This window comes from Zea mays, chromosome 3 (genome assembly GCF_902167145.1).
Source record: "Zea mays cultivar B73 chromosome 3, Zm-B73-REFERENCE-NAM-5.0, whole genome shotgun sequence".
Lineage (NCBI taxonomy): Eukaryota > Viridiplantae > Streptophyta > Magnoliopsida > Poales > Poaceae > Zea > Zea mays.
The window spans coordinates 36049885-36077676 of record NC_050098.1 but is presented as its reverse complement, the minus strand read 5'-3'; the positions used below and the strand labels follow the sequence as shown (position 1 = coordinate 36077676).

The window sequence follows — 27792 nt, the reverse complement described above, 5'->3', positions numbered from 1 at the left end:
TTAGAAGTTTGTGAAGGTTCTGTTAGAAATATGCCCTAGAGATAATCATAGAGATGAGCATATTTCTTTGTATCCATGATATATATATTGCTTAATTGAATATCCATGGAAGGCACCTTGTATTGATTAGCAATTATGTGAATTGTTTGTGAGATTCTTTACTTATATGGTTATTCTAAATGATGTCCCTAGTCAGAGTCGATGACTAGCATATGTATTAGTTGATGACTACATTTCACAAGTCATGAACATGGAGATGTTAAACTAATAATGTGGGCGCATGTATGACATGAGGCTGGACCGACCCAACGTGAGATATTGTAATATAGTTCTCTTTTTGCAACATGAATACTGTATTCTTAGACCTGAGATTGTCGCATGTTCTCAAGATGTGAATTGACTTACTTAGGGACTATCAAACGCTATTCCGTAACTGGGTAGTTATAAAGGTAGTTTTGGGTTTGTCAGGAAGCATGCTGTGAGGCATGGTCAGTCAAGATGGAATTTGTCCATCTCTTTGTGAGAGAGATATCTCTGGGCCCCTCGAGTGATTGGATCAAGAAATGCTTGGCCGTGCTAGGGTTAAGAGTTAACCATTGAAACGATTCCAATTCACAGTATCGAGAAAGAGAGGTCAGCTTAGAGCCAGACCAAATATCGTGAGACAAAGGGAACAACATGTACGTAATGTTGCAATGGTTCACACTACACCATGACACATTATTGCCTACGGACTATCTGATGGTAAAACACCTGAATAACGTCTCACAGTCCATCGGTAAAAAGTTTTAACGACAGATAATGTGTGTCGGCGAAAGTCCTGTCGGCAATACGCTTTACCGGCAGACATATATGTACCGACATACTATCTGTCGGCAATGTTTATGTTTTTGCCGACAGACATATCATTGCCGTCAGACATACTTTTGCCGACAGACATATATGTGTCGACGGCTTGTGTGTCGCTAAAAGTCTATATGCCGACAGATTGTCTGATGTTATTCCCTATGTGCAGTTTAAAAAAAATAATCCATGCATACAAATATATGCTAATGAAACAAATAATAAACCGATTATGATGCACATTGCAGGACAACTTGAATAATATTTAGCTCAGAATATATGAAATTTGATTAGTAAAAGAAAGGGATCAATCTTTGACTTTGAATTCCAACATATATTTGTTTAGAACACGATTCCTGTGATGAACATATAAAAATAGTAGCATACACGAATTTCCTAAATTTTTGAAGTGATCTTTCAGTTCTATTACATGCAAAAGTACAAATATACATCTAGCAAACTAAAATCTCTCCATCGGCTGGGTGTTACGCCAACAGCTAGCATGCATGCGAGTAATCATTTTTTTCACACTTCAAGCAATCTGATCCTTGCTTCCGGCTCCTCTTCCTACAACATAATTTGATAATATGTCAATTATTGTATCAGCAGGTCTATAAACTCCCAACAGAAAATACAAACTGAAAGTGCAATAAAGGTCTATTAATACATATATTTATGTAATGAATGCACATGATTACAAAGAAGGGAAAATATCCAATGCAAATGATGGAGAGGTGCATATATATAGTGCACATATACAATCTCAGTCATTGATCTCTGATCCAACAAATGATCTCGCTTGCATCGTCGTAGAAGATGTGATGGTTCAAGCCGGGCGCCTTCAAGCTGGTGGCCTTCAAGAATTCATTTCATAGTGTTTTTTTCAGAGATTGTATAGAGTAGTTCCTGAAGCTATTTCGACATGGAAGTGATTGTACAGATTGTATAGAGTAGTTCCTGAAGCTATTTCAACATGTGTGAGTGAATGATTTATGTGTACAGATTTCAGATTCCTAGTATCAACCGAGTTCCTTAAGTTATTACAGATTTCAGATTGCAGATTTCATATTCATGTCTACTACCTGATTGTTGAAGAGATGCATCAGTGAATGGCTTGTAACCAGAAAATGTATCAACCGAGTGGCTGAACAGAACTGAGCAGAACTAAAATGATCGAACCGAACTGAGCAGAAATGATGTACTGATGAACAGATCTGAGCAGAAATGATGTACTGAACAGAACAGAACTGAACTGAGCTGAAGTGATGTACTGAAGAACTGCAGCAAGAGAAGGATTGCAAAAAAAAAACAGAAACATGACTTTGGGAAAAAATAGCTGAGAGCAATGCCACCTAGGAGGTTTGGTATAAACCGAGTTCCTGAAGCTATTATAGATTTCAGATTTCAGATTCTGCTAAAGTGTTGCATCAGTGAATGGCTTGTAACCAGAAAATGTATCAACCGAGTGGCTGAACAGAACTGAACTGATCGAACAGAACTGAGCAGAAATAATGTACTGATGAACAGAACTGAGCAGAAATGATGTACTGAACAGAACAGAAATGAACAGAACTGAGCTGAAGTGATGTACTGAAGAGCTGGAGAAGGATTGTGAAAAACAGAAACAAGACTTTGGGAGAAAAATAGCTGAGAGCAATGCCACCTAGGAGGTTTCCTAAAGCACCAGCAGAAGAGCCAAACATCCAAGCAAACAATTATGATCCATTGCAAACAATTACATATTAGAGACAAGAATTGTCTACAAAATCAGAGAACGATTCAGATGCACAGTTATGCAATAGTACCATTCACTCAGTTTTTAATCCATCTCTACACTTATACACAAATATATATGAAGAAAATATTTACCTGCTGCTGCTGTAGAACCTTGGGTCAATGTTGATTTTTTGTTACGACTCATCTAAAAATACAGAACATTAGAAGCTTGTTCTATTAATTACATAAATAAAATACAAGGTTGTAGTATTACCTTGTTCGTTGGCCATGCAACGGGCATAAAAAGAGCATCCCCCATACTCTCTACACCTAAGTATGGTCGTGGTAGAGTACTTTCCCTTTTTAGCACACGAGTCACAAAAACCTGTGTAAACTCCCTTCCAAGAGGAACATCTGCAACCTTAGTGGTTGGGTCGGTTGAGATAATATTTGCTATTGCAACAGGAACTTCTGATCTCATCATAGAATATAATATGACTTCTTTACCAACCTAATAAAATATGCGAAGTAAGATTACAAAGTTCAAATAATAATGAAACATAAATATGAAGTGATAGATGAGAAATTACATGATTATCATCTGCATTTTGAGGTGATCCATGATTTCTTTGAGGTACCGTTGTTGCAATGTCTCGCCTGCGACTTTGCTCTTCAATAGTATTAACATCTTCACGATTCCTTGGACGGCCCATAGTGCTTGCAACTCGCCTAGTAAGCTGCAAGTCATCTTCAACCATATTTGGTGAATGGTCATTACCATTGTAACCATGTGCCACCTCATCTGACCGATGCACCCTTGAGTTCTAAAGAAAAATAAAAAGGGAAAAAGTGTTAGTGAGATAAAGGAAACAAGATAGACGGCGAACTGCTCGATATATGCTACACTGGCTAAACATATGCAATATTATATCACCTGTCGAGAATTAGACCCATGTTGTGATGGGCTTTCTATATGTTGCACCCCTTGAGCTGCTACCATCATTTGATAAATTTGATCCATTTTCTCTTTCATTTGATTCATATCCTGTCTTAAGGCTCTAACCTCTTGCTCAGACTGACTGCGAGCTTGCAATGCCATTTGAAGCTTTGTTGATATTTTCATTTGAGTTCCAGGAGTGCCTACATCTTGTGGAGTTGGTCCTAAGCCTAAACCACGAATACGACCTCTTGGTTCTTTCTCTCCAAAAACATGTGCATATAAATCACCATCTTCAATACTTCTGTCCTTCAGTTCTGGGTTCTCAGCAACAGCTTCTTCAAATTTATTCTTAAGAGGACCACACATATATTATATTTTGTTCACTTATATTTTAATTATTACACAAATCAAAAATATGTGTGTACTCACAATGAATATTTCTGCTCCAGGTAGAGGCACAATATCCCCTTCTTTGTTCTTACGCGTGTGTGTTCTAACATATATTTCATCTCTTCTCGCAGGGCGTCCTTGTTGCTCGGCCTACAAGAAAACATGATTTGGTCCAGTAATTGACTAGAATTTTCATAAATTAAACTAATGATTATACAAACTAGTGATTATAATTTTTTTACCAGTTCATGCCCCACACGAGCATAACTCTTGCTACCAGCTGCATGCGACATAGTCAGCTTTGAACGATTATCTTTACCTCTGTTTGTACGAACCTACAACATAAATATGAATCTATCAAAACAATAATACAAATTCATTCATACAATAGTTTAATGAAGGTTTATATCTCAAAAAGCAATTCAAAACAAATCAGCATGTACCTCGGCTTCTGGAGACATCCAATAAGTTATCAACCACTCCCAATCAGATTCTTTCACCCTTTCATCCCTTTTAGCAATAAGCTCTTCAAAACTCAATGTTTCATCAAAATATTTGCTCTTTAGGTCAGCCTTAAACTCTCTCCACTTTTTTGCTGCAGATGTTATAACATAATCTATACCAGATTCATCCACTTCATAGTATTCCTGTTTCAACAAAAATGTAGTTGATTACCAAATCTACTGACAATAGGCTAAGCCAAATTATCTCACTAAATCAGATTACCTTCACTTTTGTCCATAACTCAAACTTCTTTTTAGAATCAACTAGTCTCCAATCCTCACAAGAAACCGGGATATTTTTCCTCACCAAAGTTCCTATGAAATTACCAAACTCTTTGCTGTTCCTACCAACTGGTTGTCCATATTCATTAAGGGTAATGCAGATTTTAGGCCCACCACTACTTGAATATATGTTCTTCTTCAAGGTTGGGCCCCTTCCTTTCCTTATATTTTGATGCCCAATAGGTTGCTCTGCTTATTACAGGAGATAAAACAGATGAAAACCTTTCTAGATAACTATTTTCAAAATTGCTACAGTAAATTTAAAGTTTGTTTGATTTTTACCTTCATCATTGATGGGATTTTCAGATTCTTCATAACTATTTTCAGAAGTACTATCCTCGTGGTTATCATCAACAATATCCCTTTCGGTCCTTGATCGCAAAGTAGGACCATTAGTTGAAGCTGCTAATGTCCTTGTCTACACACAAAGAAATGAAAACATTACTAATCATCAAGACATGAGGAGTACATGCCCGAGTAATAATGAGAGAATCAATAGATCTAGCATGTGAAATTGTATGTGCATGTTTAAACTAATTAAAGCTCATCTAGATACAAGCAACATAGCACAAATTCAGACTTGGTCAAACTTAGAGTAGTTGAACTTAGCACAAATTCAGACTTGGTTTCTGTGCCGATTATAAGTGTTAATGATTTCTTTGCAGAATTGGTCAAACATAGAGTAGTTGAACTTAACACAAATTCAGATTCGTTATATTTCAATGACACGTATTTCTGAAGTTTCAGATTGGTTAATAACTGAATTTTAATTCAGTTCTGAAACCTGAATGGCAGCAAGTTGCCCAGTTTGGAGCTCTATGATAATTAATTTATGGAGATTTTGGTTAAGAGTTATGTAGTAAAGTCAAAGTCCATATGAATGGGAACAATGTTTATGCAAAGGGTTGACTTGTTATTGTGTAGAATTTGGAGAAAAAGGAGTGACAAAACCCTCTGTGAGACTCAGTGTGATGCTGTTTCAGATTTCTGAAACTGAATTTTCAGTGACATTGGCTGTACTTTGGGGCACTGTAACTTTTGATCCTTTCATTTTTGGTCTTGGACTGATTCAACAAACTAATAGAGCTATGGTTGGAGAATGCTTTTGGTTGAAAGGGATGGGTTTGTTGCCATGGTGATTTGTGCAATAACAAGGCTTGAATAGGGAGGTGCAGATGGTGCAGCAGGGCTGTTTCAGTCACGTTCAGAGTTTGGTTTGGAAACTGAACAAGATCATCTCCTGCTGCTCGCCCTTGTTTGTGTTTATAGGCTGAGATGTGTATGGGATGGATGCCTGATGTCTAGAAGCCTCACTCCCAACTGAAAGTATCTAGTTTTGGATATTTGGTTTCTAATGCATGTCATTTGATTTATTCTTTATTTTTCCATTTTGCTACAGAATTCTCAGTCCAAAACCACAAGAATTTGCTGCACCAAGACTCTAAACTGATCACTAACACTGAAATTCAGTCTCTGCAGATACTATTTCGAGTCTGAAAATTCAGACTACACTAACTGCGCTGAACTTCTTCAGTTCGACTGCAGAGCCAAATTCATCTTTCTTTTGCTCCCATTTTTTATAGGGACAGAGCTACCTCCCTACATCAAACTTGCACACTAATATATGTTCTTCAACTCTTCTTATAAAGATATGGCTTAATACTCCAAGGATCAAGCACTAGAGAGCTCCAAAGTTGAGCCAAACACACAATGTCTGTGTGCTGAAACAAGACTAAGTCTGAATTTCAGATTCAGCACATTGAATCTTTGAACTACTGTTACTGTCAGTTCCAACTGGTTTTAGTGGCATTACCCTTAATCCAACTTGCACACCAAAGTATGGTCTTCCACTTTGGTACAGCACTCACAGCCCAGAACTACATGGATCAGCCCTTAAGGAGTATCCCAAATCTGCTTCAGACTGAAAAATCAGCAGGACTGAATTTAAGTCTGATTTTCCAAACTGAACACTACATCTTTAGACTCCTTTTTATACCAATTCCATATAAATTTAGAGCTTCAACACTTAATAAAAGTTGTTCTCCTATAGTTAATCTACAAGTTTACTATAGCAACCTTTTGCCAAAACCCCCCAGATTAAATCATACAGGGGTCCAGAAATAGGTAAAGCAAACTGTTTTTAGCTGAACCAAAACTGTATCAAGTTGGAAATCTGCAATTTACTCCAAATTTCTCTTCAAAACTTGAAAATCTCAACACATGAAATTTGCTTGGTTTTGGAAACTCTATAACTGTACTATTAAATTAAATGTAAAAAACATGAACTTATTAAATAGGGAAATATATTAACCTTATGTTTCTTATTGGCTCGATGTGATCCATTTCCTTCTTCATTAACCATAGTACTAGGTACATGGAGATTAAGAGATCTCATCCTCTTCATATTTTCTTTTATGTTGGCAGCCCTTTGTAGTTCATATTCATTGACCTCCGTTTCTTTACCCATTCCTCTTCCTCTTACAAACTTTCCTCCTGAATCAAGACATAAAGAGATTACAATCAAGACAAAGAGATTACAACGTAAAATGAAACATTTTTGCGTAAACAGATATAAACATATCTTACTTGCTAGGTTGGTTTTCGGCAATCATTATTCCATCTATATCAGTCCTAACACAACTACCACCAATAGATACATTAACTTGTGTGTTTGCATCCAAATCTGGCAAGAAAGAACCTATTTCTGTACTATTGTCTAGCCTTTCTTCCATATCATACATGTCACGTTGTTTTGACTTTAAAACAGCAAACCAATCAGCATCAATAGGATCTTGCACATAGTAAACTTGAGTTGCCTGAGATGCAAAAATAAATGGCTCATCTAATTCCTTGTCACCGGTATTGAATAAATGCTTGAAGTTGACCATTGTCACCCCAAACTTGTCTATTTTGACCCATTTGTCTCGTACTCGGTTATCAATCCAATCACATTTGAACAATACTATTTTTCCCTGGTGATGGTAGTTCAGCTCAAGAATGTCTTTTATAACACCATAATAAGTTTTGCTCATTGATACTGGGTTATTATTGTTTGTCCCATCAAAACTTGTTGCATGTGCAACTAGGGCTACACCACTACACTGCACTGACCTACCCACATCATAAGAATGTGTATGGAAATTTATCCCATTTATAGAATAACTATCATAAGAATGTGCAACCATGTTAGGCTCCTTAGCTAATATTGTTATCTCCTCAGGTACTTCCTCACTCGTTGTTTCCACCTGATGATTTTGAAGATTGTTATTGTACTAAAAAATAATGTGGAACTATATTCTATATAAAGATTTTCCTAGATACTTACATGTGACTTAAACCACTCGTGAAAAGTCTCATAGTGTAAACGACTGATTGCTCTTTGATTTTGATGACCAGCAGAGTAAAGGTATTCTATATGTTTCCTAAACAAACATTATAATTTAGTAATCATGAAATAAATGGATGATATTGATTATAAAATATAATGTTCAACTTACTTCAAGTAAGGCTCTATATGGTCATAGTTGAACAAGACATATCTATGTGCTTGAAGCCATGTTTTGTGGTCTAATGTGACACTACGCTTACCAACCAATCCACGACCTATGTTATGGAAGAAAGGGGTGGTATTGATTAAATCAACATCCAAGCCATCATCATTTCTTTTTTTCCGGTTAAATCTAGTTTCACAATGTAAATAGCGAGAACAGAATGTGAGACTCTCATCAAATAGATAACTTTCTGCAATTGACCCTTCTGGGTGACTCCTAGTGCGAACATGGCCCTTACATCTCATTAAAAACCTATAAAGGAGAAATGGCATATATGTTAAACCTCCCTTTGAGTAAAACTAAGTTTAATTTATTTCTAAAATATATCAAAATTTACCTCTCCACTGGGTACATATTACGAAATTGAACAGGGCCAGCAATTCTGACTTGAGTAGGGAGATGAACCATTAAGTGTACCATAATATCAAAAAAGGATGGCAAGAATATAGTCTCAAGAATGCTTAGAGTCTCAGCTATTTCTGATTCTAGCTTATGCATATCGCTTATACGAATAACTGGCGAATAGATTTGCTTGAAAAAATTGCTCACACGAATCAGTGCAGCACTAACTATTTCTGGTAAAATCCTTCTCACAGCAAGTGGGAGTAAATACTGTAACAGAACATGGTTATCATGGCTCTTTAGCCCAACAAGCTTCTTCTCCTTCACATCCACATTGTTTCTTATATCTGATGCATATCCATCTGGAAATTTTACTCCTTTCAATACCTCACAAAATAACGTCTTCTCAGATGCACTCATTGTATATGATGCTGGTGGTAAATATAACTTGTCACCCACTGGAATAGGATGAAGCTCAGTTCGAATGCCTAGGGACTGAAGATCCAAACGATATTTCAAGTTATCCTTGGACTTCCGTTGAATGCCTAGGAGGGTGTTGACAATGTTATCACACACATTCTTCTCGATATGCATGACATCTAAATTATGTCGTAACATTAAATCCTTCCAATATGGAAGCCTAAAAAAAATAGACCTCCTTTTCCATATGATAGGAGGCTCCCCTTCCTTCTTTTTTGCTTTCTTTTTATGTTGGCAACCTTTCCCATGCACTGTGTGCATATTCTCTGTTTGCAATAAAACTTCCTCTCCAGAAAGTGGTCTAGGCGCTGGCCTGTCCTCAACTTTACCATCAAACGAATCTAGATCAAATCTATATGGATGGTTTGGGCCCAGGAATCTACGGTGTCCCATATAACAATTTTTTGTACCTTGTTTCAATCGTAGAGAACATGTATATGAGTGGCATTCAATACATGCTACTTCACCTGATGTAGTACATGCTGCAATGTACCCTAGGCCTGGATAATCAGATATGGTCCATATTATTGCAGCACGTAATTGAAAATACTCATGCTTTGCAGAATCATATGTTCTCACCCCTTCAACAAACATGTCTAGCAGATCATCAATTAGTGGCTCAAAATAAACATCTATATCACTACCAGGAGATCTACGGCCTGGAATGAGCAATGAGATAATGAAATTCGTTTGCTTCATACACAACCATGGTGCAAAGTTATATGGGATGAGAATAACAGGCCAAATGCTATAACTAACATTCATGGACCTAAACGGATTAAAACCATCTGTAGCTAAAGCAAGTCTAATGTTGCGACTGTCAGAAGCAAACACTGGGTGCTTTTGGTCAAAATCCTTCCAGAGAGGTGAATCTGCAGGATGCCTTAGTAATCCATCTTGTATACGCTCCTCATCATGCCACCTCATGTCACTTGCTATCTTAGATGACAGAAATAACCTCTGAAGCCTTCTTTTTATTGGAAAATAACGAAGAACTTTGCATGGAACCTTGTGTACACGTTTTCCATTTAAACTTATCCTTTTTGATTTCCAGCGTGACCTTTCACATGTGGGACATGCATCATACTTAGCATACTCCTTCCTAAACAAAATACAATCATTTTCACATGCATCAATTTTGATATACCCGAGTCCTAGACACTTAATTACTTTCTTTGCTTCATTGAAATTTTTTGGTAATGCCAAGCCATCAGGGAAAGCCTCCATTAGTAGATCTAGTAGCATATCAAAACTTTTATCTGTCCACCCTCCAAGCAATTTCAAGTGAAGAATTCTTATTAAGAAATGCAACTTTGAGAACTTCTTACACCCTGGGTATAGGTCTTGGGTATTATCTATCGCTAACTGATTGATGGCTTCTAAATCTACATCAGTTTCATCTAAACCATCAGATACTTCAAAATCCCCTTTATCATCTAGACCACCAGCTAAGTCATGAACCAAATTGGCTATGTCATCTTCGTCTGAATTGTTTACAGCCTCTGTATCAGTGTAGTCATGACTATTAATAGGCACAGAGTCTCTTTCCCCATGATAAGTCCACCTTTTGTATCCCTCTTGAAAGCCATCACATATCAAGTGCGCACGAACTTCATTTTCATCTTTCCATAGAGAATTAACACATTTTCTACATGGACATAGAATTTTGTTTCCACTTATAGAATTGCTAAACGCAAACTCAATAAATCCAACTACCCCATCTATGTAGACCTTTGTGTGCCTATAAATATTAGGTACAATAACAATATGTTGGTCAAAGGTGATTACTACAAAATAATGGTTTATAGTACATTGTTAGAAATATACCTAGGTTCATTCATCCACCTTTTATCCATGTTGTACCTTAACAAATAATAAGATGAAATGTACCCTTCACAGCTTCATAATGTAAGTGCAAAAAGGGTGGAAAAGGGCGAATCATTACAAGTATCAAAGATAAAAGCTGAATTAATTAGTTTTTTCCAGTGCAAATCAACAGGAGATGGAAAAGTAACAAGTAAAGATTACCACTGATCAATGGATGTCGTCCAAGCGTTGTTCACGCACTTCTCCTTCAGGTGGTTCGGCGCCCGCCCTCGTCCTCGCTAGCAGCAGCAGTAGACTTATGCCAAACACAAATAAATATCTTCAGTTCTTCACCATAAATTTTTTATCACAAATTTACAATGGCACTAATAAATATTCTGAAACCTGAACTATCTTTCTTCAGTCTTGGGCACCAGCAGCAGACTACACCACCGCACGATCACAGGGCACAGCGTTGGGCGGTGCTGCGGTGGTCGATGGGGGAGGGATCGGAGGAGGACGCGTCGGCGCAGGGCGTGCACCGTCGCCTGTGGTCGAAGTCCAGAGATGGTGGCGCTTCCGTTTCGATTAGCCGAGCAACAAGAGATCAAAGATCCTACAGGAGCAAGAACACGTCTGCGCACCACAGGACAGGCGGCTGGAGGTCCGAGTCTCAAGGGGCAAGAACAGGGCGAAGTAAGACGGCGTCGGGGGCAGCGGCGCGGTGGTTTACGGCGGCGCGGTGGTTTAGGTTTTTGGCAGCGGCGCGGTGGTTTAGAACTCACGGATAGGAGAAGATGCGTACAGAATAACAGAGAGCGCTTCGGCCAGGAAAAACGATTCATTAATTTATTCCTATAGATCTTACTTCTTAAGACTATTTCTCCACCATGTAACACAAGTGAACTCTAGCACAGTTGGTTTGGGTTGTTGCTTTGGAGCGATTGGTGCCAGGTTCGAATCCTGGGTTGCTTTGCTCTTTTTTTTGTTGCCTTTTAGGCTTGTAGCGTGCTGCCCACAGGCCAGGCGTGGGCAGGAGCTTAATTGGTACAGCCATACAGCATATACACTTATATAAATATATTAGTTGAAATTTAGTAATTACTTAAATATATTAGTTGAAATTTAGTAATTACTTAAATATATTAGTTGAAATTAATTTATTAATTACTCAAGACATTCATGTACCGACAGATGATCTGATGCTATGTTTTCCCGACAGTCGGTGTGCCACGCATAACCATTTATACCGACGGATGAACCGCCACAATAACTCGAAATTATTGCCGACAGATTTGTTGACGCCAACGCAATAATTACCGACAGATAGTGTGATGGTATTATTTTGTGACATACTTGCTGTCGCCAAACATCTATTTTTACCGTCAGATGTTTGACGCTAAAATTGTGTCATGGTGTAGTGTCATCTGATATGATCTTTACGTGCGCATAGGAGTTGACATGTCTTGCTAGAGGCCGTTGTCAATTATTGGGCCAAATAAGAGTACTCGGGCTATGTCTATTTGTACGTGAACCTATAGGGTCACACACTTAAGGGGAAGGAAGCCTAACTCGGATTAGATCCGAAATTAGACTGGGCTTTAGGGTTACTGATGGGCCTCGGTGTCAGAAGCCCACCATAATGCCTATATAATGAGGGGCGGGGGCGCGGTTAGGCTAACCCTAATTCGCCACCAGCAAACGAGTAGCCGCTCGCCTCTCGCCCTCGCCAAGCCGCCGTCGCGAACCTAGCAGTTCGGTACGCGGCGCTTCCTCCCTGTACGTGTGGATACCTCGGAGGTGCTGCATCTGGAGCACTTGGACGAACCGTGCGAGGACGTGAAGGACGCTGACGACTGCACGGCACTGCTCGACGCGTTCGTCTACATCAAGACGTCTTCCGCTGCTCTGCGCGTCTAGTGGTAATTCCATGACCTATAACCGCAGTAGTTCTTGGGGTGTGTTTGGTTTGACTTTTGGCTTTGGCTTTTGCCCCCCTAAAAGCCAAAAGCCAACCAAAGGGCTGGATCCAGGAAGCAGCTTTTTCTAAAAGCCGACTTTCTCGTAGTGCAAATCTGAAAGCACCCCTGGACCTGCTTTTAGTGGCTTTTCGGATGGAACTGTGAAAATATATATTGAAGATTTTTAACGACTTTTAGTGGTTTCCACCAAACGGTTTTTAGCTTTATAACAGCTTACAGACTACAGCAGCTTTTTCCACAGCTCACAGCTCACAGCAACTTTTTTCACAGCCACAGTCCAACCAAACAGACCCTTGGTTTTATGGGGTTGAAAATTTTGTTTTGCGCTAGCGTAGCCTCCCCGTAATCCTTCAGTGGTATCAGAGGAGGTTCTTCGTAGTTTTAGGTCTGGATCTAGGTTCATGAGATGGATCTACTTGATGCACGGTTTGATTAGATCAATTGGTTATAAAGGGTTGAAGTAGATTACATCGGATATGACTGAAGAGATTAGTTCGTCCTTCTCTGTTATGTGCGCGACTTGCCCCTACCGGCTGGAATCACCATCGGGGCTAACTGCGTACACAACCAGCAGATTGACGTAACAGATCGACGTCATGAGTGTAATCTTCTTCGGGTCGAAAGTCTCGGATTTGGGTTGATTTGATCAACCGCATGAGATTTCCAGTGGAATTTCCATACATACGATGCATGGAATCCTGTGAGGTTTTCAGGGCGCCGTGGCTATCTGCTGTAGTGGCGAACATATAGAAACGTGTTTGTCTAATCTATTTTTGCAGGACATCTTGTGATCGGTATGGCTATTGTGTGTATATGATGCATATTAATGAATTATTCATGACCTGCGTGTCGTGACCAGAGCAATACGGCTGGAGCCACATGTATTGTCCAAATTTAATGTAATGACCTGCGTGTCAACATGTGATGATCCAAAGCGTATATGTAATTTCTTTACCAGCATACGTTAGATAGGTCTTGAAGGTCTCATCACCTGAAGGATGGCATACCTATATCATGGAGATGGAGATCATCGTGATGGACAGATTATTGGAGATGGGGATCACCATGTGACAGCAAGCCATACCGAATCACAACTGTTGTGTGAATGCCATTCTTAATGTTCTACTTGTTCATATTGCATATATGTCCTTGCGTGCGATGATATAAGTAGGATGATCCCTCATAAATGTTTAAGCTTAAATGCCTCTCCAAACCTTGCACTATCATAAGTCTTGTACAATTGGTGGTGGGTCTATGAAATTAGGGTGTCACTAGTTTTCCTTGACTAGATAGGTTTGTATCAGATACGAACTGTAGAAAGGGTTGGTTAACTTAAACAAAGTCAGCTTAATGGTTAAGGACTTTGGGGCATAAGGTTGGGAGCCGAGACATAGAGATGTCACCCAACAACAGAAGTCATATATATGATATGATTAGCAAGGAGTTGCTTACCGATCTACCTTGTCTTCTAGCGGTGATGCTAAAGCTCACTAGTAGACTTGTTAGTTGTGGGTTCTGAATCACTAAGTATCAATCGAGGGATATTGATTTTAGTGGGAGTAGACTATTAAATGTTTAATATGATTTACTCTGTCATGGATATTTTTGTCTTAGTATTTTGCATTATTTTGTTGTAGATAAATGGCACCTAGCACACCAACATTTACTTTGCGATCAATTATTGAAAAGGATAAGTTAAATGGAACAAACTATACGGATTGGATCCGTAACCTGAGAATTGTTCTCAGGGCTGAAAAAAAGGAAGACGTTCTAGACACCCCACTGCCAGAGGATCCTGGTGAAAATGCAACTGCTGCAGCTAAAACCGCTTACAAGAAAGCAATGGATGCTAAGCTTGAAGTGAGTTGCCTAATGCTTGCTTGCATGGAGCCTGAGCTACAGATGCAGTTTGAGACAAACCATGAGGCGCACGATATGATCGTGGCGCTCAAGGATATGTTCCAGACTCAGGCTAGGACTGAAAGGTTCAATATGTCCAAAGTCTTTCCGGAATGCAAGCTAGCAGAAGGCGCAGCAGTTGGGCCACACGTAATCAAAATGGTTGGTTACAGTCAGAGGTTGGAGAAGCTAGATTTCCCAATAAGCCAAGAGTTGGCCACTGACTTCATTTTGGCATCTCTTCCGCCCAGCTATGGAAACTTCATTGCGAACTACCATATGCATGGGGCGGAGAGGGGCCTCAATGAACTATGTGGCATGTTGAAAACAGCAGAGGGGGACATAAAGAAAAGCGCTGGCAGCAGCGGCCATGTGATGGCGGTCCAAAACAAACCCAACTTTAAGAAGAAGGGTAAATCTCAAAAGAAGAAGGGCAAGGCAAAGGATATAGTATCCAAGCCAAATCAAAAGCCCAAGGCTGGACCAGTTGCAGATGCAGAGTGCTTTTATTGCAAAGAACTTGGTCACTGGAAAAGGAATTGCAAGCAGTACTTGGCCTCTATTAAGGATCGCGGCGGTAAGGGTACAGCCGCAGCAGGTACACTTGCTATTCACATTACAGAAATTTTTCTTGCTGATTCTTATATTTATTCTTGGGTATTTGATACCGGATCGGTTGCCCATATTTGCAATTCGATGCAGGGAATGATAAGAAGTAGAAGCGTGAAAAGAGGAGAAGTTGATTTCCGGGTAGGCAATAATGCAAGAGTTGCTGCGTTGACCGTCGGGACGATGCAACTCCACCTCCCATCAGGATTTATTTTGGAGTTAAATAATTATTATCTAGTTCCTAGTATGAGTCGAAACATTATGTCTCCTTCATGTTTGATGAAGGATGGTTATTCATTTGCGAGTGAAAACAATGGTTGTGTGATCTCTAAGAATGGCATGTTTGTGGCTTTTGCATCCATTATGAATGGGTTATTCATTTTAAATCTTGATGATGCACCTATCTGTAATATTAGTGCTAAAAGGCCTCGGCCTAATGATTTAAGTCCTACCTACATGTGGCACTGTCGTTTGGGTCATATAAGTGAGAATCGCATGAAGAAGCTTCATTCTGATGGGCTTTTAACTTCGTTTGATTTTGAATCATACGAGACATGTGAAGCTTGCTTACTTGGTAAGATGACCAAGGCGCCCTTCACGGGTTTACCGGAGAGGACATTAGATTTATTGGAACTCATACATACTGATGTGTGCGGACCAATGAGTACGACAGCTAGGGGAGGATTCCAATACTTTATAACCTTCACTGATGATTTTAGTAGATATGGGTATGTCTACTTAATGAAACACAAGTCTAAATCCTTAGAAAAGTTTAAAGAGTTTCAGAATGAAGTAGAAAATCAGCGTGGCAAGAAAATTAAAGCACTGCGATCGGATCGTGGAGGTGAATATTTGAGTCATGAGTTTAGCAATCATCTAAGGAGTTGTGGAATTGTTCCATAGCTTACGCCGCATGGAACGCCTCAGGGGAATGGCGTGTCTGAGCGACGTAATCGGACTTTATTGGATATGGTTCGATCAATGATGAGCCAGTCGGACCTACCTTTGTCGTTTTGGCGATACGCTCTAGAAACAGCAGCTTTCACACTAAATAGGGTATCGTCTAAGTCCGTAGTTAAGACACCATATGAGATGTGGACTGGGAATACTCCCAGTTTGTCTTTTCTGAAGATTTGGGGTTGTGAGGTTTACGTCAAGCGACTTTAGTCCGATAAACTCACTCCAAAATCGGAAAAGTGCATGTTCGTGGGATATCCAAAGGAAACTTCAGGATATTACTTTTACCACCGGTCAGAGGGCAAAGTGTTTGTCGCCCGGAACAGTGTGTTCTTAGAGAAAGAGTTTCTCAAAAGAGAGAAAAGTAAACAAAAGGTGTATCTTGAAGAAGTTCAGGATGAGCCAGTGGGACAAGATTCAACAAGTGATGCTAATGTAGCAGAACAAGTTGAGACGTCTATGGCAAGAGAATCACCACCACAACCACGAAGGTCAGCAAGGCTTCGCGAGGCACGAGGAGAAGTGCTATTGTTGGGCAATGGAGAAGTGTTGTTGTTAGACAACGACGAACCTGCAACATATGCAGAAGCGATGATGGACCCATATTCCGAGAAATGGCAAGTCGCCATGAGATCCGAGATAGATTCCATGGGAGAAAATCAAGTTTGGAACTTGGTTGACCCGCCTGATGGTATTAGACCCATAGAATGCAAATGGATCTATAAGAAGAAGAAAGACATGGATGGAAATGTTCACATCTATAAGGCTCGACTTGTTGCAAAGGGTTTTCGACAAGTTCAAGGAGTTGACTATGATGAGACATTCTCGCCAGTAGTGATGCTTAAATCTATTCGGATCATTCTAGCTATTGCCGCATATTTCGATTATGAGATTTGGCAGATGGATGTCAAAACAGCTTTCCTTAATGGAAACCTAAATGAGGACGTGTATATGATACAGCCCGAGGGTTTTGTCGATTCGATCAATGCTGGAAAGATATGCAAACTTCAGAAATCCATTTATGGGTTGAAGCAAGCATCTCGGAGTTGGAACATTCGTTTTGATGAAGTGGTCAAAGGGCTTGGTTTTCATCAGAATGAAGAAGAAGCTTGTGTTTACAAGAAGGACAGTGGGAGCGCTGTTGTATTTCTGATCTTGTATGTGGATGACATATTATTGATTGGGAATGACATTCCTATGCTGGAGTCCGTCAAGGCTTCACTGAAAAAGAGTTTTTCTATGAAGGACTTAGGGGAAGCAGCATATATTTTGGGCATAAGGATCTATAGAGATAGGTCGAAGAGGCTTATAGGATTAAGTCAAGATACGTACATTGACAAGGTTTTGAAACGGTTCAACATGGAACAGTCCAAGAAAGGGTTCTTACCTATGTCACATGGTAAACACCTTAGCCAGATGCAATGTCCTGCGACGGCTAATGAGCGGGAGCGCATGAGTAAGGTACCATAAGCCTCAGCAATTGGATCAATCATGTATGCCATGATAAGTACACGCCCAGATGTTTCATACGCTATAAGTGCTACGAGTAGGTACCAGGCTGATCCAGGTGAGGATCACTGGACAGCGGTAAAAGGCATTCTTAAGTACTTAAGAAGGACTAAAGATATGTTCCTGGTATATGGGGGTAAGGAGGAGCTCGTTGTAACTGGTTACACCGATGCTAGCTTCCAAACTGACCCAGACGAGTTAAAATCGCAATCAGGTTTTGTGTTCACAATAAATGGTGGTGCTGTTAGTTGGAAGAGTTCCAAACAGGAGACTGTGACTGATTCTACAACAGAAGCCGAGTACATTGCAGCTTCTGAATCTGCGAAGGAAGGTGTTTGGATAAGAAAGTTCCTCATCGAGCTTGGTGTGTTTCCTAATGCTTCTAGTCCATTGAACCTCTACTGTGACAACAATGGGGCTATTGCGCAAGCTAAGGAGCCAAGGAACCACCAGAAAAACAAACACGTACTGCGGAAGTTTCACCTCATACGGGAATTCATTAGGCGGGGTGAGATAAAGATATGCAAAATACATACGGATTTGAATGTTGCTGATCCTTTGACAAAACCTCTTCCACAACCTAAGCATGAGGCACACATGAGATCTATGGGTATTAGATATCTTCTAGATTAACTCTAGTGCAAGTGGGAGACTGTTAGAAATATGCCCTAGAGATAATCATAGAGATGAGCATATTTCTTTGTATCCATGATATATATATTGCTTAATTGAATATCCATGGAAGGCACCTTGTATTGATTAGCAATTATGTGAATTGTTTGTGAGATTCTTTACTTATATGGTTATTCTAAATGATGTCCCTAGTCAGAGTCGATGACTAGCATATGTATTAGTTGATGACTACATTTCACAAGTCATGAACATGGAGATGTTAAACTAATAATGTGGGCGCATGTATGACATGAGGCTGGACCGACCCAACGTGAGATATTGTAATATAGTTCTCTTTTTGCAACATGAATACTGTATTCTTAGACCTGAGATTGTCGCATGTTCTCAAGATGTGAATTGACTTACTTAGGGACTATCAAACGCTATTCCGTAACTGGGTAGTTATAAAGGTAGTTTTGGGTTTGTCAGGAAGCATGCTGTGAGGCATGGTCAGTCAAGATGGAATTTGTCCCTCTCTTTGTGAGAGAGATATCTCTGGGCCCCTCGAGTGATTGGATCAAGAAATGCTTGGCCGTGCTAGGGTTAAGAGTTAACCATTGAAACGATTCCAATTCACAGTATCGAGAAAGAGAGGTCAGCTTAGAGCCAGACCAAATATCGTGAGACAAAGGGAACAACATGTACGTAATGTTGCAATGGTTCGTCTGATATGATCTTTACGTGCGCATAGGAGTTGACATGTCTTGCTAGAGCCGCTGTCAATTATTGGGCCAAGTAAGAGTACTCGGGCTATGTCTATTTGTACGTGAACCTATAGGGTCACACACTTAAGGGGAAGGAAGCCTAACTCGGATTAGATCCGAAATTAGACTGGGCTTTAGGGTTACTGATGGGCCTCGGTGTTAGAAGCCCACCATAACGCCTATATAATGAGGGGCGGGGGCGCGGTTAGGCTAACCCTAATTCGCCACCAGCAAACGAGTAGTCGCTCGCCTCTCGCCCTCGCCAAGCCGCCGTCGCGAACCTAGCAGTTCGGTACGCGGCGCTTCCTCCCTGTACGTGTGGATACCTCGGAGGTGCTGCATCTGGAGCACTTGGACGAACCGTGCGAGGACGTGAAGGACGCCGACGACTGCACGACACTGCTCGACGCGTTCGTCTACATCAAGACGTCTTCTGCTGCTCTGCGCGTCTAGTGGTAATTCCATGACCTATAACCGCAGTAGTTCTTGGTTTTATGGGGTTGAAATTTTTGTTTTGCGCTAGCGTAGCCTCCCCGTAATCCTTCAGGTTCTTCATCCCCACATGTGCTAGACGGCGATGTCACAGCCAGCCCATGCTAGTCTTAGCAATTAAGCATGCATCTAGACCGGCCTCATCCTTTGCAAAATCAACTAAATAGAGTTTGCCATCTAGTACACCCTTAAATGCTAATGAACCATCACTCCTTCTAAAGACAGACACATCTACATTTGTAAATAATCAATTATAACCCATATTACATAATTGACTAACGGACAACAAGTTATACCCGAGCGATTCAACCAAAAACACATTAGATATGGAATGCTCGGATGAAATAGCTATCTTTCCTAGTCCTTTAACCTTGCCTTGATTCCCGTCACCGAATATGATTGAATCTTGGGAATCTTTGTTCTTGACGTAGGAGGTGAACATCTTCTTCTCCCCCGTCATGTGGTTTGTGCATCCGCTGTCGATAATCCAGCTTGAGCCCCCGGATGCATAAACCTGCAAGGCAAATTAGGCTTGGGTTTTAGGTACCCAACTCTTGTTGGGTCCTACAAGGTTAGTAAAAATAACCTTAGGGACCCAAATGCAAGTTTTATCTCCCTTGCATTTTGCCCCTAATTTCCTAGCAACCACTTTCTTATTTTTACATTGGAGTACAAAATCAGTGTTGCAAGCATGAATAATAGTAGCATTTTCATTGTGCATTTTTCTAGGCCTATTAACTATATTTCTCCTAGGCATATGATGAACAACATTTTTCCTAGGCATATCTCTACCATGCACAAAGGAAGAACTTGAAGTAATCATGGCATGTGAATCATAAGCATTACAACTCCTATTATGATGAGTATTTCTAGAAAATTTTCTATCATAAATACATGCATGATTCTTTTGACTACTATTTGCCATAGGAGCCTTCCCCTTTTCCTTGTTGAAAATGGGAGCTCTTTGGCTTGTTATGTTCTTGGCTTCCCTCTTGAAGCTAAGCCCATCCTTAATTGAGGGGTGTCTACCAATGGTGTAGGCATCCCTTGCAAATTTCAGTTTATCAAAATCACTCTTGCTAGTCTTAAGTTGGGCATTAAGACTAGCCACTTCACCTTTTAATTTTGCAATAGAAGTAAGGTGCTCAACACATGCATCAACATTAAAATCCTTACACCTATTACAAATTACTACATGTTCAATACATGAGCTAGATTTATTTGCTACTTCTAGCTTAGCATTTAAGTCATCATTGACACTCTTTAGACTAGAAATAGACTCATGACAAGTAGATAATTCACATGAAAGCATTTCATTTCTTTTGACTTCTAAAGCAAGAGACTTTTGCACATTTACAAATTTATCATGTTCTTCATATAAAAGATCCTCTTGCTTTTCTAGCAATCTATTCTTCTCATTCAATGCATCAATTAATTAGTTGATCTTGTCAATTTTAGTTCTATCTAAGCCTTTGAATAAACTTGCGTAGTCTACTTCATCATCACTAGATTCATCATCACTTGAAGAAGCATATGCAATAGTATTTCGAGTGCTTACCTTCTTATCCTTTGCCATGAGGCAGGTGTGATGCTCGTTGGGTAGAGAGACGATTTGTTGAAGGCCGTGGCGGCGAGTCCTTCGTCGTCGGAGTCGGATGAAGAACAATCCGAGTCCCATTTTTTTCCAAGGTGTGCCTCGCCCTTAACCTTCTTGTAAACCTTCTTGTTCTCTCTCTTCCCATTCTTTCCTTGTTCCTGGTCACTATCATTATCGGGACAGTTAGCAATAAAGTGACCAATCTTACCACACTTGAAGCAGGAGCGCTTTCCCTTCGTCTTGCTCTTGTTGGGATGCTCCTTGCGACCTTTGAGCGCCGTCTTGAAGCGCTTGATAATGAGGGCCATTTCATCCTCATTTAGCCCGGCCGCCTCAACTTGCGCCACCTTGCTAGGTAGCCCCTCCCTGCTGCTTGTTGCTTTGAGAGCAATGGTTTGAGGCTCGTGGATCGGCATTGGGCCATTCAACGCCTCATCAACATATCTTGCCTCTTTGATCATCATTCGCCCGCTTACAAACTTTCCGAGTATTTCCTCGGGCGTCATCTTGGTGTACCTAGGATTTTCACGAATAGAGTTTACAAGATGAGGATCAAGGACAGTGAAGGACCTTAGCATAAGCCGGTCGACGTCGTGGTCCGTCCATCTCGTGCTTCCATAGCTCCTGATTTTGTTGACCAAGGTCTTGAGCCTGATGTATGTTTGAGTTGGCTCCTCCCCCCTGATCATTGCGAACCTTCCTAGTTCGCCTTCCACCAACTCCATCTTGGTGATCATGGTGGCGTCGTTCCCCTCAAGTGAGATCTTGAGGGTGTCCCAAATTTGCTTGGCATTATCCAAGCCGCCCACCTTATGATACTCTTCCCTGCACAAGGATGCTAAAAGAACAGTGGTAGCTTGTGCATTTTTGTGAATTTGTTCTTTGATAAACATGGGATTATCCGTACTATCAAATTGCATTCCATTTTCTACTATCTCCCATATACTTGGATGAAGAGAGAACAAGTGGCTACGCATTTTGTGACTCCAAAATCCGTAGTCCTCTCCATCAAAATGTGGAGGTTTACCAAGAGGAATGGAAAGCAAATGAGCATTGGAATTTTACGGAATACGAGAATAGTCAAAAGAAAAGTTTGAGTTGACCGTTTTCTTTTTCTTGTCATCGTCGTCTCTTTGGGAAGAAGAGGATTCGTCGCTGTCATAGTAGACTATCTTCTTGATGCGCCTTTTCTTCTTCCCATCCTTCTTCTTGTGACTTGAGCCCGAGTCAGTGGGCTTGTCGTCTTTTGGCTCATTGATGAAGGACTCCTTCTCCTTGTCGTTGATCACCATCCCCTTTCCCTTAGGATCCATCCCTTCGGGCGATTAGTCCCTTTCGTGAAGAGAACGACTCTGATACCAATTGAGAGCACCTAGAGGGGGGGTGAATAGGTGATTCTATAAAAACTTAACACTTAAAGCCACAAAACTTGATTAAGTGTTAGCACAATGAAATCATGTGGCTAAGGACCGAGCTCTTGTGAAACACAATAGTCATAGTGAGAACAAGCACAAGAGACACGATGGTTTATCCCGTGGTTCGACCAAGTACAACACTTGCCTACTCCATGTTGTGGCGTCCCAATGGACGAGGGTTGCACTCAACCCCTTTCAAGTGATCCAAAGATCCACTTGAATACCACGGTGTTTTTCTTTCTTTCACTATATCCCGTTTGCGAGGAATCTCCACAACTTGGAGCCTCTCGCCCTTACAAATGATGATCACAAAGAAGCACGGATGTAAGGGAGGGAAAAGCAACACACACAAATCTCAAAAGCAACAACACAAACATGCACACTAGTCACAACTTCAGCTCTAAGTTCACACACGGAGTTCTCAACTCAAGAGGAGCTCAAATTGCTATCACAAAGAATCAAATGCGCTAGAATGAAGTCTTGGTGCTTAGAGATGATCAAACAATGCTTGTGTATTTCCTCCATGCGCCTAGGGGTCCCTTTTATAGCCCCAAGGCAGCTAGGAGCCGTTGGAGGCATTCCAGGAAGGCAATTCTTACCTTCTGTCGGGTGGCGCACCAGACAGTCCGGTGCACCACCGGACATTCACTGTTCAGTGTCTGGTGCAGATCGCCTTCCTAAATTGGCGCAGCCGACCGTTGAAGATTTGGAGCCGTTGGCGCACCGGACACTGTTCGGTGCACACCGGACAGTCCGGTGCCCCCATCAGACCGTTGGCTCGGCCACGCGTCACGCGCGAATTGCGTGGCCGACCGTTGGCTCACCGGACAGTCCGGTGCACCACCGGACAGTCCGGTGAATTTTAGTCGTACGCTGTCGATGAATTCCCGAGAGCGGCTAGTTGACCAGACACCAGCCTGGCGCACCGGACACTGTCCGGTGCACCACCGGACAGTCCGGTGCACCCAGACTGCACCGAGTCTTGGCTGTTCCAGCCAAGTCTTTTTTCCTTTTGTATTTTCTCTGATTCTAGCACTTAGACAAATATGTTAGTACACAAAAAACAATGTACTAAGTCTAGAATCATACTTTCTTGATGATTTGCACTTTATCCACCATTTTGCACAACTTACACTTAAAACATTTGTGTTGGGCATTTAATCACCAAAATACATAGAAATGGCCCAAGGGCACATTTCCCTTTCAAGACCGCTACTTCCGTGCGCCTGCTGCTGCAATTACTGTCGGCCCACCTATGACCACGCCAACTGTCGTGCCTATTCCCACGGATGACTGACCCGTGACCGTCGTACTTAACGACACTGTTGGCCATGCGCGGGGCTGCCTCGAGTCGCTGCACTAGTTCTAAAAAATTTACCTTTTTAGAATCCGTGACAGTCCCGAGAAGACAAGGCATTGGAGCAGGCGGCAGTGCGGCTTCATTGCACACGGTAACCGGCGCGCCGGTTACATGACGTGCGGGCCTAGGCCCCTGAGTTGGACCGCCAGTTGTGGCGGAGCTGAGGGGGCGCTCAGTCGTGGGGTGTTTGCACGCTTCTCGCGCAGCGGTTCGCCTCTTTGACCGCTGGTTACGGCGAAGATGAAGGGGCGCTTGATCGTGGGGCGGTTGCATGCCCCTTGCGCGGCAGTTCGCCTTCCTGACCGTTGGTTGCCCCGAAAACGGAGGGGCGCGTAACCGTGGGGCAGTCGCACGCTCCTCCTTTGGGTTGGTTTTTATGACATGCGGGGCCTGGCCCCCGTGTCATAAGGTGAGATCCCTGGTGCACGCCGGGGGGAGACATCACTCGTGACGCTTCAGGGGCACGAGTGGGGGGATCTACCTTTAAAAAGGGGTTGATCCCCCGGCCAGTAGACATGCCTCGCTCCCCTTACGACCACCACGCCCTTTCGCCTTCTGGGCCTCCAGATGGGGTGCGCCGATGTTCTCTGGAGGGATCCGCGTCAAGGTCGTCTCTTCCGGCGACTTCACCGTCGGAGAGCGTGCGCTTGTGGTGGTGTCGTCGATCTTGTCTTCTTCCTGTCGCCATTGGAGGAGTGCAATCCCATGGGGGTTGGCATCCTTTCGCCACTATTCGGCTTCAAGGATTTTCATCATGCAGCCCGGCTGCAGTCCCCCGCGGGTGGTCATCCAGAAGGATGACTATCAGCCTTGTGGTGGGGAGAAGCAAACCGGGCTGCGGCCTCCCTCATGCCCTCAGCTTCAAGGATGTTCATCATCCGTGCTGGGGAGGGGGTGTGCCGAGTTGAGGCTCCACCTCCGCGTGGGTAGCGACCCGCTTCTTCCCTCAGTGTCCGGGGGAGAAGGGTGTTCGCCGTTTGTGGCGCTGTCAGCTGCCGCGTGCCTGGCTTCTCGGCCTGGGTGGCTCTGGCGCCGCCTCCGGCGCTGCATCTTGCCGCTGGGGTGGAGCGTGGCTGCCCGTCCACCGCACGGGCGATGGTGGCACTGTGCGCGGGTCGGCCACATCCACGGCTTCTCCCGCTCCTTCGACTGCACTGGGAGGCTGTACAAGACGTCGTACGCCACGAGGGCGGCGGTGGCGTTCTTGATGGTCTTGCCTTCACTCCCACAGCGAGGACAGGAGCAAAGACCTCTTCATGCGTACTGGTGCAGCCGCTGCCCACCGGTGTTGAGGTGATCACCGCCCCCAGCGGGGCTGATGTGGTCGCTTCAGCTAGTGAGGCTACCCACAGCAGAGGTGGTTGCCTCTGCTGGCGAGACCGTCAGTGCCACCTGTTGCCGGTCCTTCGACTCTTTGGCTTTAATGGCCTCGCTGTTACCCCCCATGGGAGGACGGGGGCGAGGTCCTATTCGCAGCAGCGCTTGCCCTGAGGCGATTGCTGCTGCTGTCTAGCCGCCCGGGGCAGAAGTCGTTGTCGCTGCTGGTGCAAAGGTGGTCGACGTCGTTGGTGGGGCTGTCCGGAGCCAGCTTCCAGCGCGGCTCTTGCTGGTGTGGAGGTAGTTCATTCCTGCAGAAATGGAGCTGGGGTCCCGCTTGTAAGGGAATGTAATGATATCTGCTTGAAAGCAAAATGTAATAACGTATGTACACAGGATTTTAGCCTGGGAAGCCCAGTTATGTGCCCGAACCCCCTAGATGGTGGCTTCAAGTACTAAGACACCCGCCGCAGGGCGGTGGAGTATGTAGGCCCACGGTACAGGACCTGGCTGAGCGGCTACATGGCTTCCAGACCCCCCAGGAGACGAGTGCATGTTCTTCAAAGCCGGACCTCTAGGTTGTTGGATGCGCAGGACTTTAGTTTTAAATACTAGGACACTCACTACGGGGTGGTGGAGTGTGCAGGATTTTGGGTATGAAACCAGGCTAACCGGCCACACAGGCTCCGGACCACCCTATGGAGCAGGTGTCCGTTCTTTAGAACTGGCCCCCAGGCCTTCCCCTATTTTTGTAAATAAATAAATATCGTCTTTTGAGCTGCATTTAACACTTATCTATGCAACGCCTGTTCCTGTTGTGTGCGATGTTGTTGACTCCTCCTTAGTACCTGGCCCCCCGCCTGGGATACAGGCTTGATGTGTTGAGGTTGGATGCCAGCGTTCCTGAAAAGGTCATCAACAATCCTCGGGAGGCAGACTCGCCGGGATCTGGATCTGTACACAACTTTTAGCTAGGAAGCATTAGTAGTACACCTCATAGGGTTCTCCGTCTGATATTAGTCGCCCTTTGATACATGCTCGGGACCTGCAGGTTTTAGTCCGGGTGGCCAAGTTGCGTGTCCGGACTCCCTTGGGTCACGGTTCCAGATACTAGGACACTTGTCGCGGGGCGGTGGAGCGTGTAGGCCCACGGTACGGGACCAGGTTGAGCGGCTGCACGGGCTCTGGACCACCCCAGGAGACTAGTGTCCATTCTCTAGCTCCGGTCCTAAGGTTGTCGGACCCGCAGGACTTATAACTCTAGATACTAAGTCCCTGTCACGGGGTGGCGGAGCATGCAGGCCCACGGTACAAGACCTGGCTGAGCGGCTACACGGGCTTCGGACCACCCTATGGAACGGGGTCCCGTTCTCCAGAGCCGGCCCCCAGGCTGTCGGACCTCCCTACTTTCGCATCAGGGGTCCTAAACTGCAAGCCTGACTGTTCAATTCAGACGCCGCCATGTAAGACAGATGGAAACCGTACGAGTGGGTTAGCTAAAAAGTATTATCTGAAAAACTGCGAGGTAGGACCATGGAGCAGCAAGATGGAACTATCACAAGAGCGCAGCTGAGGGGGTAGTTTCTCTTTATAACTTGTCGTGCATGTGTGCAGACCAATAGTCTGGGTTCATGGGGGAAGACCCCACCGGGTTATCGTACACGTATGCGTTATCTAGTCACAAGAAAAGGAAACAGACTCGACCCCTTAGTCTTGCTCTATGGATAGAACTTACAGAGATACTTGGTCTCGGGGTAAGGTGCTCCTTCAGTCGTAGCTAGATGGTTCCCCTTGGGTCGGTGCACTCCCATTACCTTGAAGGGTCCTTCCTAGCTGGTGGAGAGTTACGGAACCCCTCTTGGTATGGTATCTGCCGTGGGGCTAAGCCCCGACCCAGGGTTCCCATCTATATTCGACGCGGGAGCCCTTGTCTCTGGCAGTGATCACTTCTACATATACCTGTCTGTAGCTCGGACCCGTGGGGGTCCGGAAGGGCCTCCGGAGGAAAGGCGTGCTCTAGCTCCGTAGATCTGGGAACACGGGGTCCCTCTAGGGTTTGTCTAATTGTCTTCACCGAAGTAGGAGCCTCCGGTGAAGATATCTTTCAGGTCCCCCTCGGGTGACTGATACCCGAGGTCCCGCTCAGCCGCGGCTACCTCGCCGTCGTCCTCCTTCTCTTTGTCGGGCCAACGGCGAGGTGGGGAGCCGTCTTTGGAAGACTGCTCGCGCCGCTCGCTGACGTGTTTTGCGAGGTCAATGATCTCGCGACACTCCGCTGCACTGTGGCGACCATACGGGTGCACAGGGCATGGACCGCTGCCACTCTTCTGCGGTCGTGGGTGCTTGTTGTGGTCGCCCTGGCCTCTGATCACTGCTGTGGCCACCAGAGCAGTGGACCGTGGCCTCTGGTAGTCACGATCCTTCTT

At 43.2% G+C, this 27792-nt stretch overlaps 1 protein-coding gene across 3 annotated transcripts; it reads right to left on the bottom strand.

Moving 5' to 3' along the window:
• Positions 1 to 1137: 1137 nt before the first annotated feature.
• LOC103651876 (uncharacterized) lies at positions 1138 to 11902 on the bottom strand. Of its 3 annotated transcripts, XM_020550178.2 has the most exons (14): positions 8563 to 8694; positions 8000 to 8477; positions 7261 to 7919; positions 6986 to 7167; positions 4957 to 5092; positions 4616 to 4863; positions 4333 to 4536; positions 4132 to 4224; positions 3929 to 4039; positions 3494 to 3847; positions 3150 to 3383; positions 2834 to 3070; positions 2713 to 2764; positions 1138 to 1410 (listed from the first exon to the last, which is right to left on the bottom strand). In XM_020550178.2, the coding sequence occupies exons 4-14, from the start codon at positions 7139 to 7141 to the stop codon at positions 1376 to 1378; spliced, it is 1860 nt and encodes a 619-aa protein (XP_020405767.1). In that variant the 5' UTR covers positions 7142 to 7167; positions 7261 to 7919; positions 8000 to 8477; positions 8563 to 8694; the 3' UTR covers positions 1138 to 1375. The 3 variants fall into 3 exon arrangements, with proteins under 3 accessions (XP_020405767.1, XP_008675780.2, XP_020405768.1); XM_008677558.4 differs by lacking the exons at positions 7261 to 7919; positions 8000 to 8477; positions 8563 to 8694 and adding exons at positions 11076 to 11169; positions 11259 to 11902; XM_020550179.2 differs by having other exon boundaries at positions 8000 to 8694.
• Positions 11903 to 27792: the final 15890 nt, after the last annotated feature.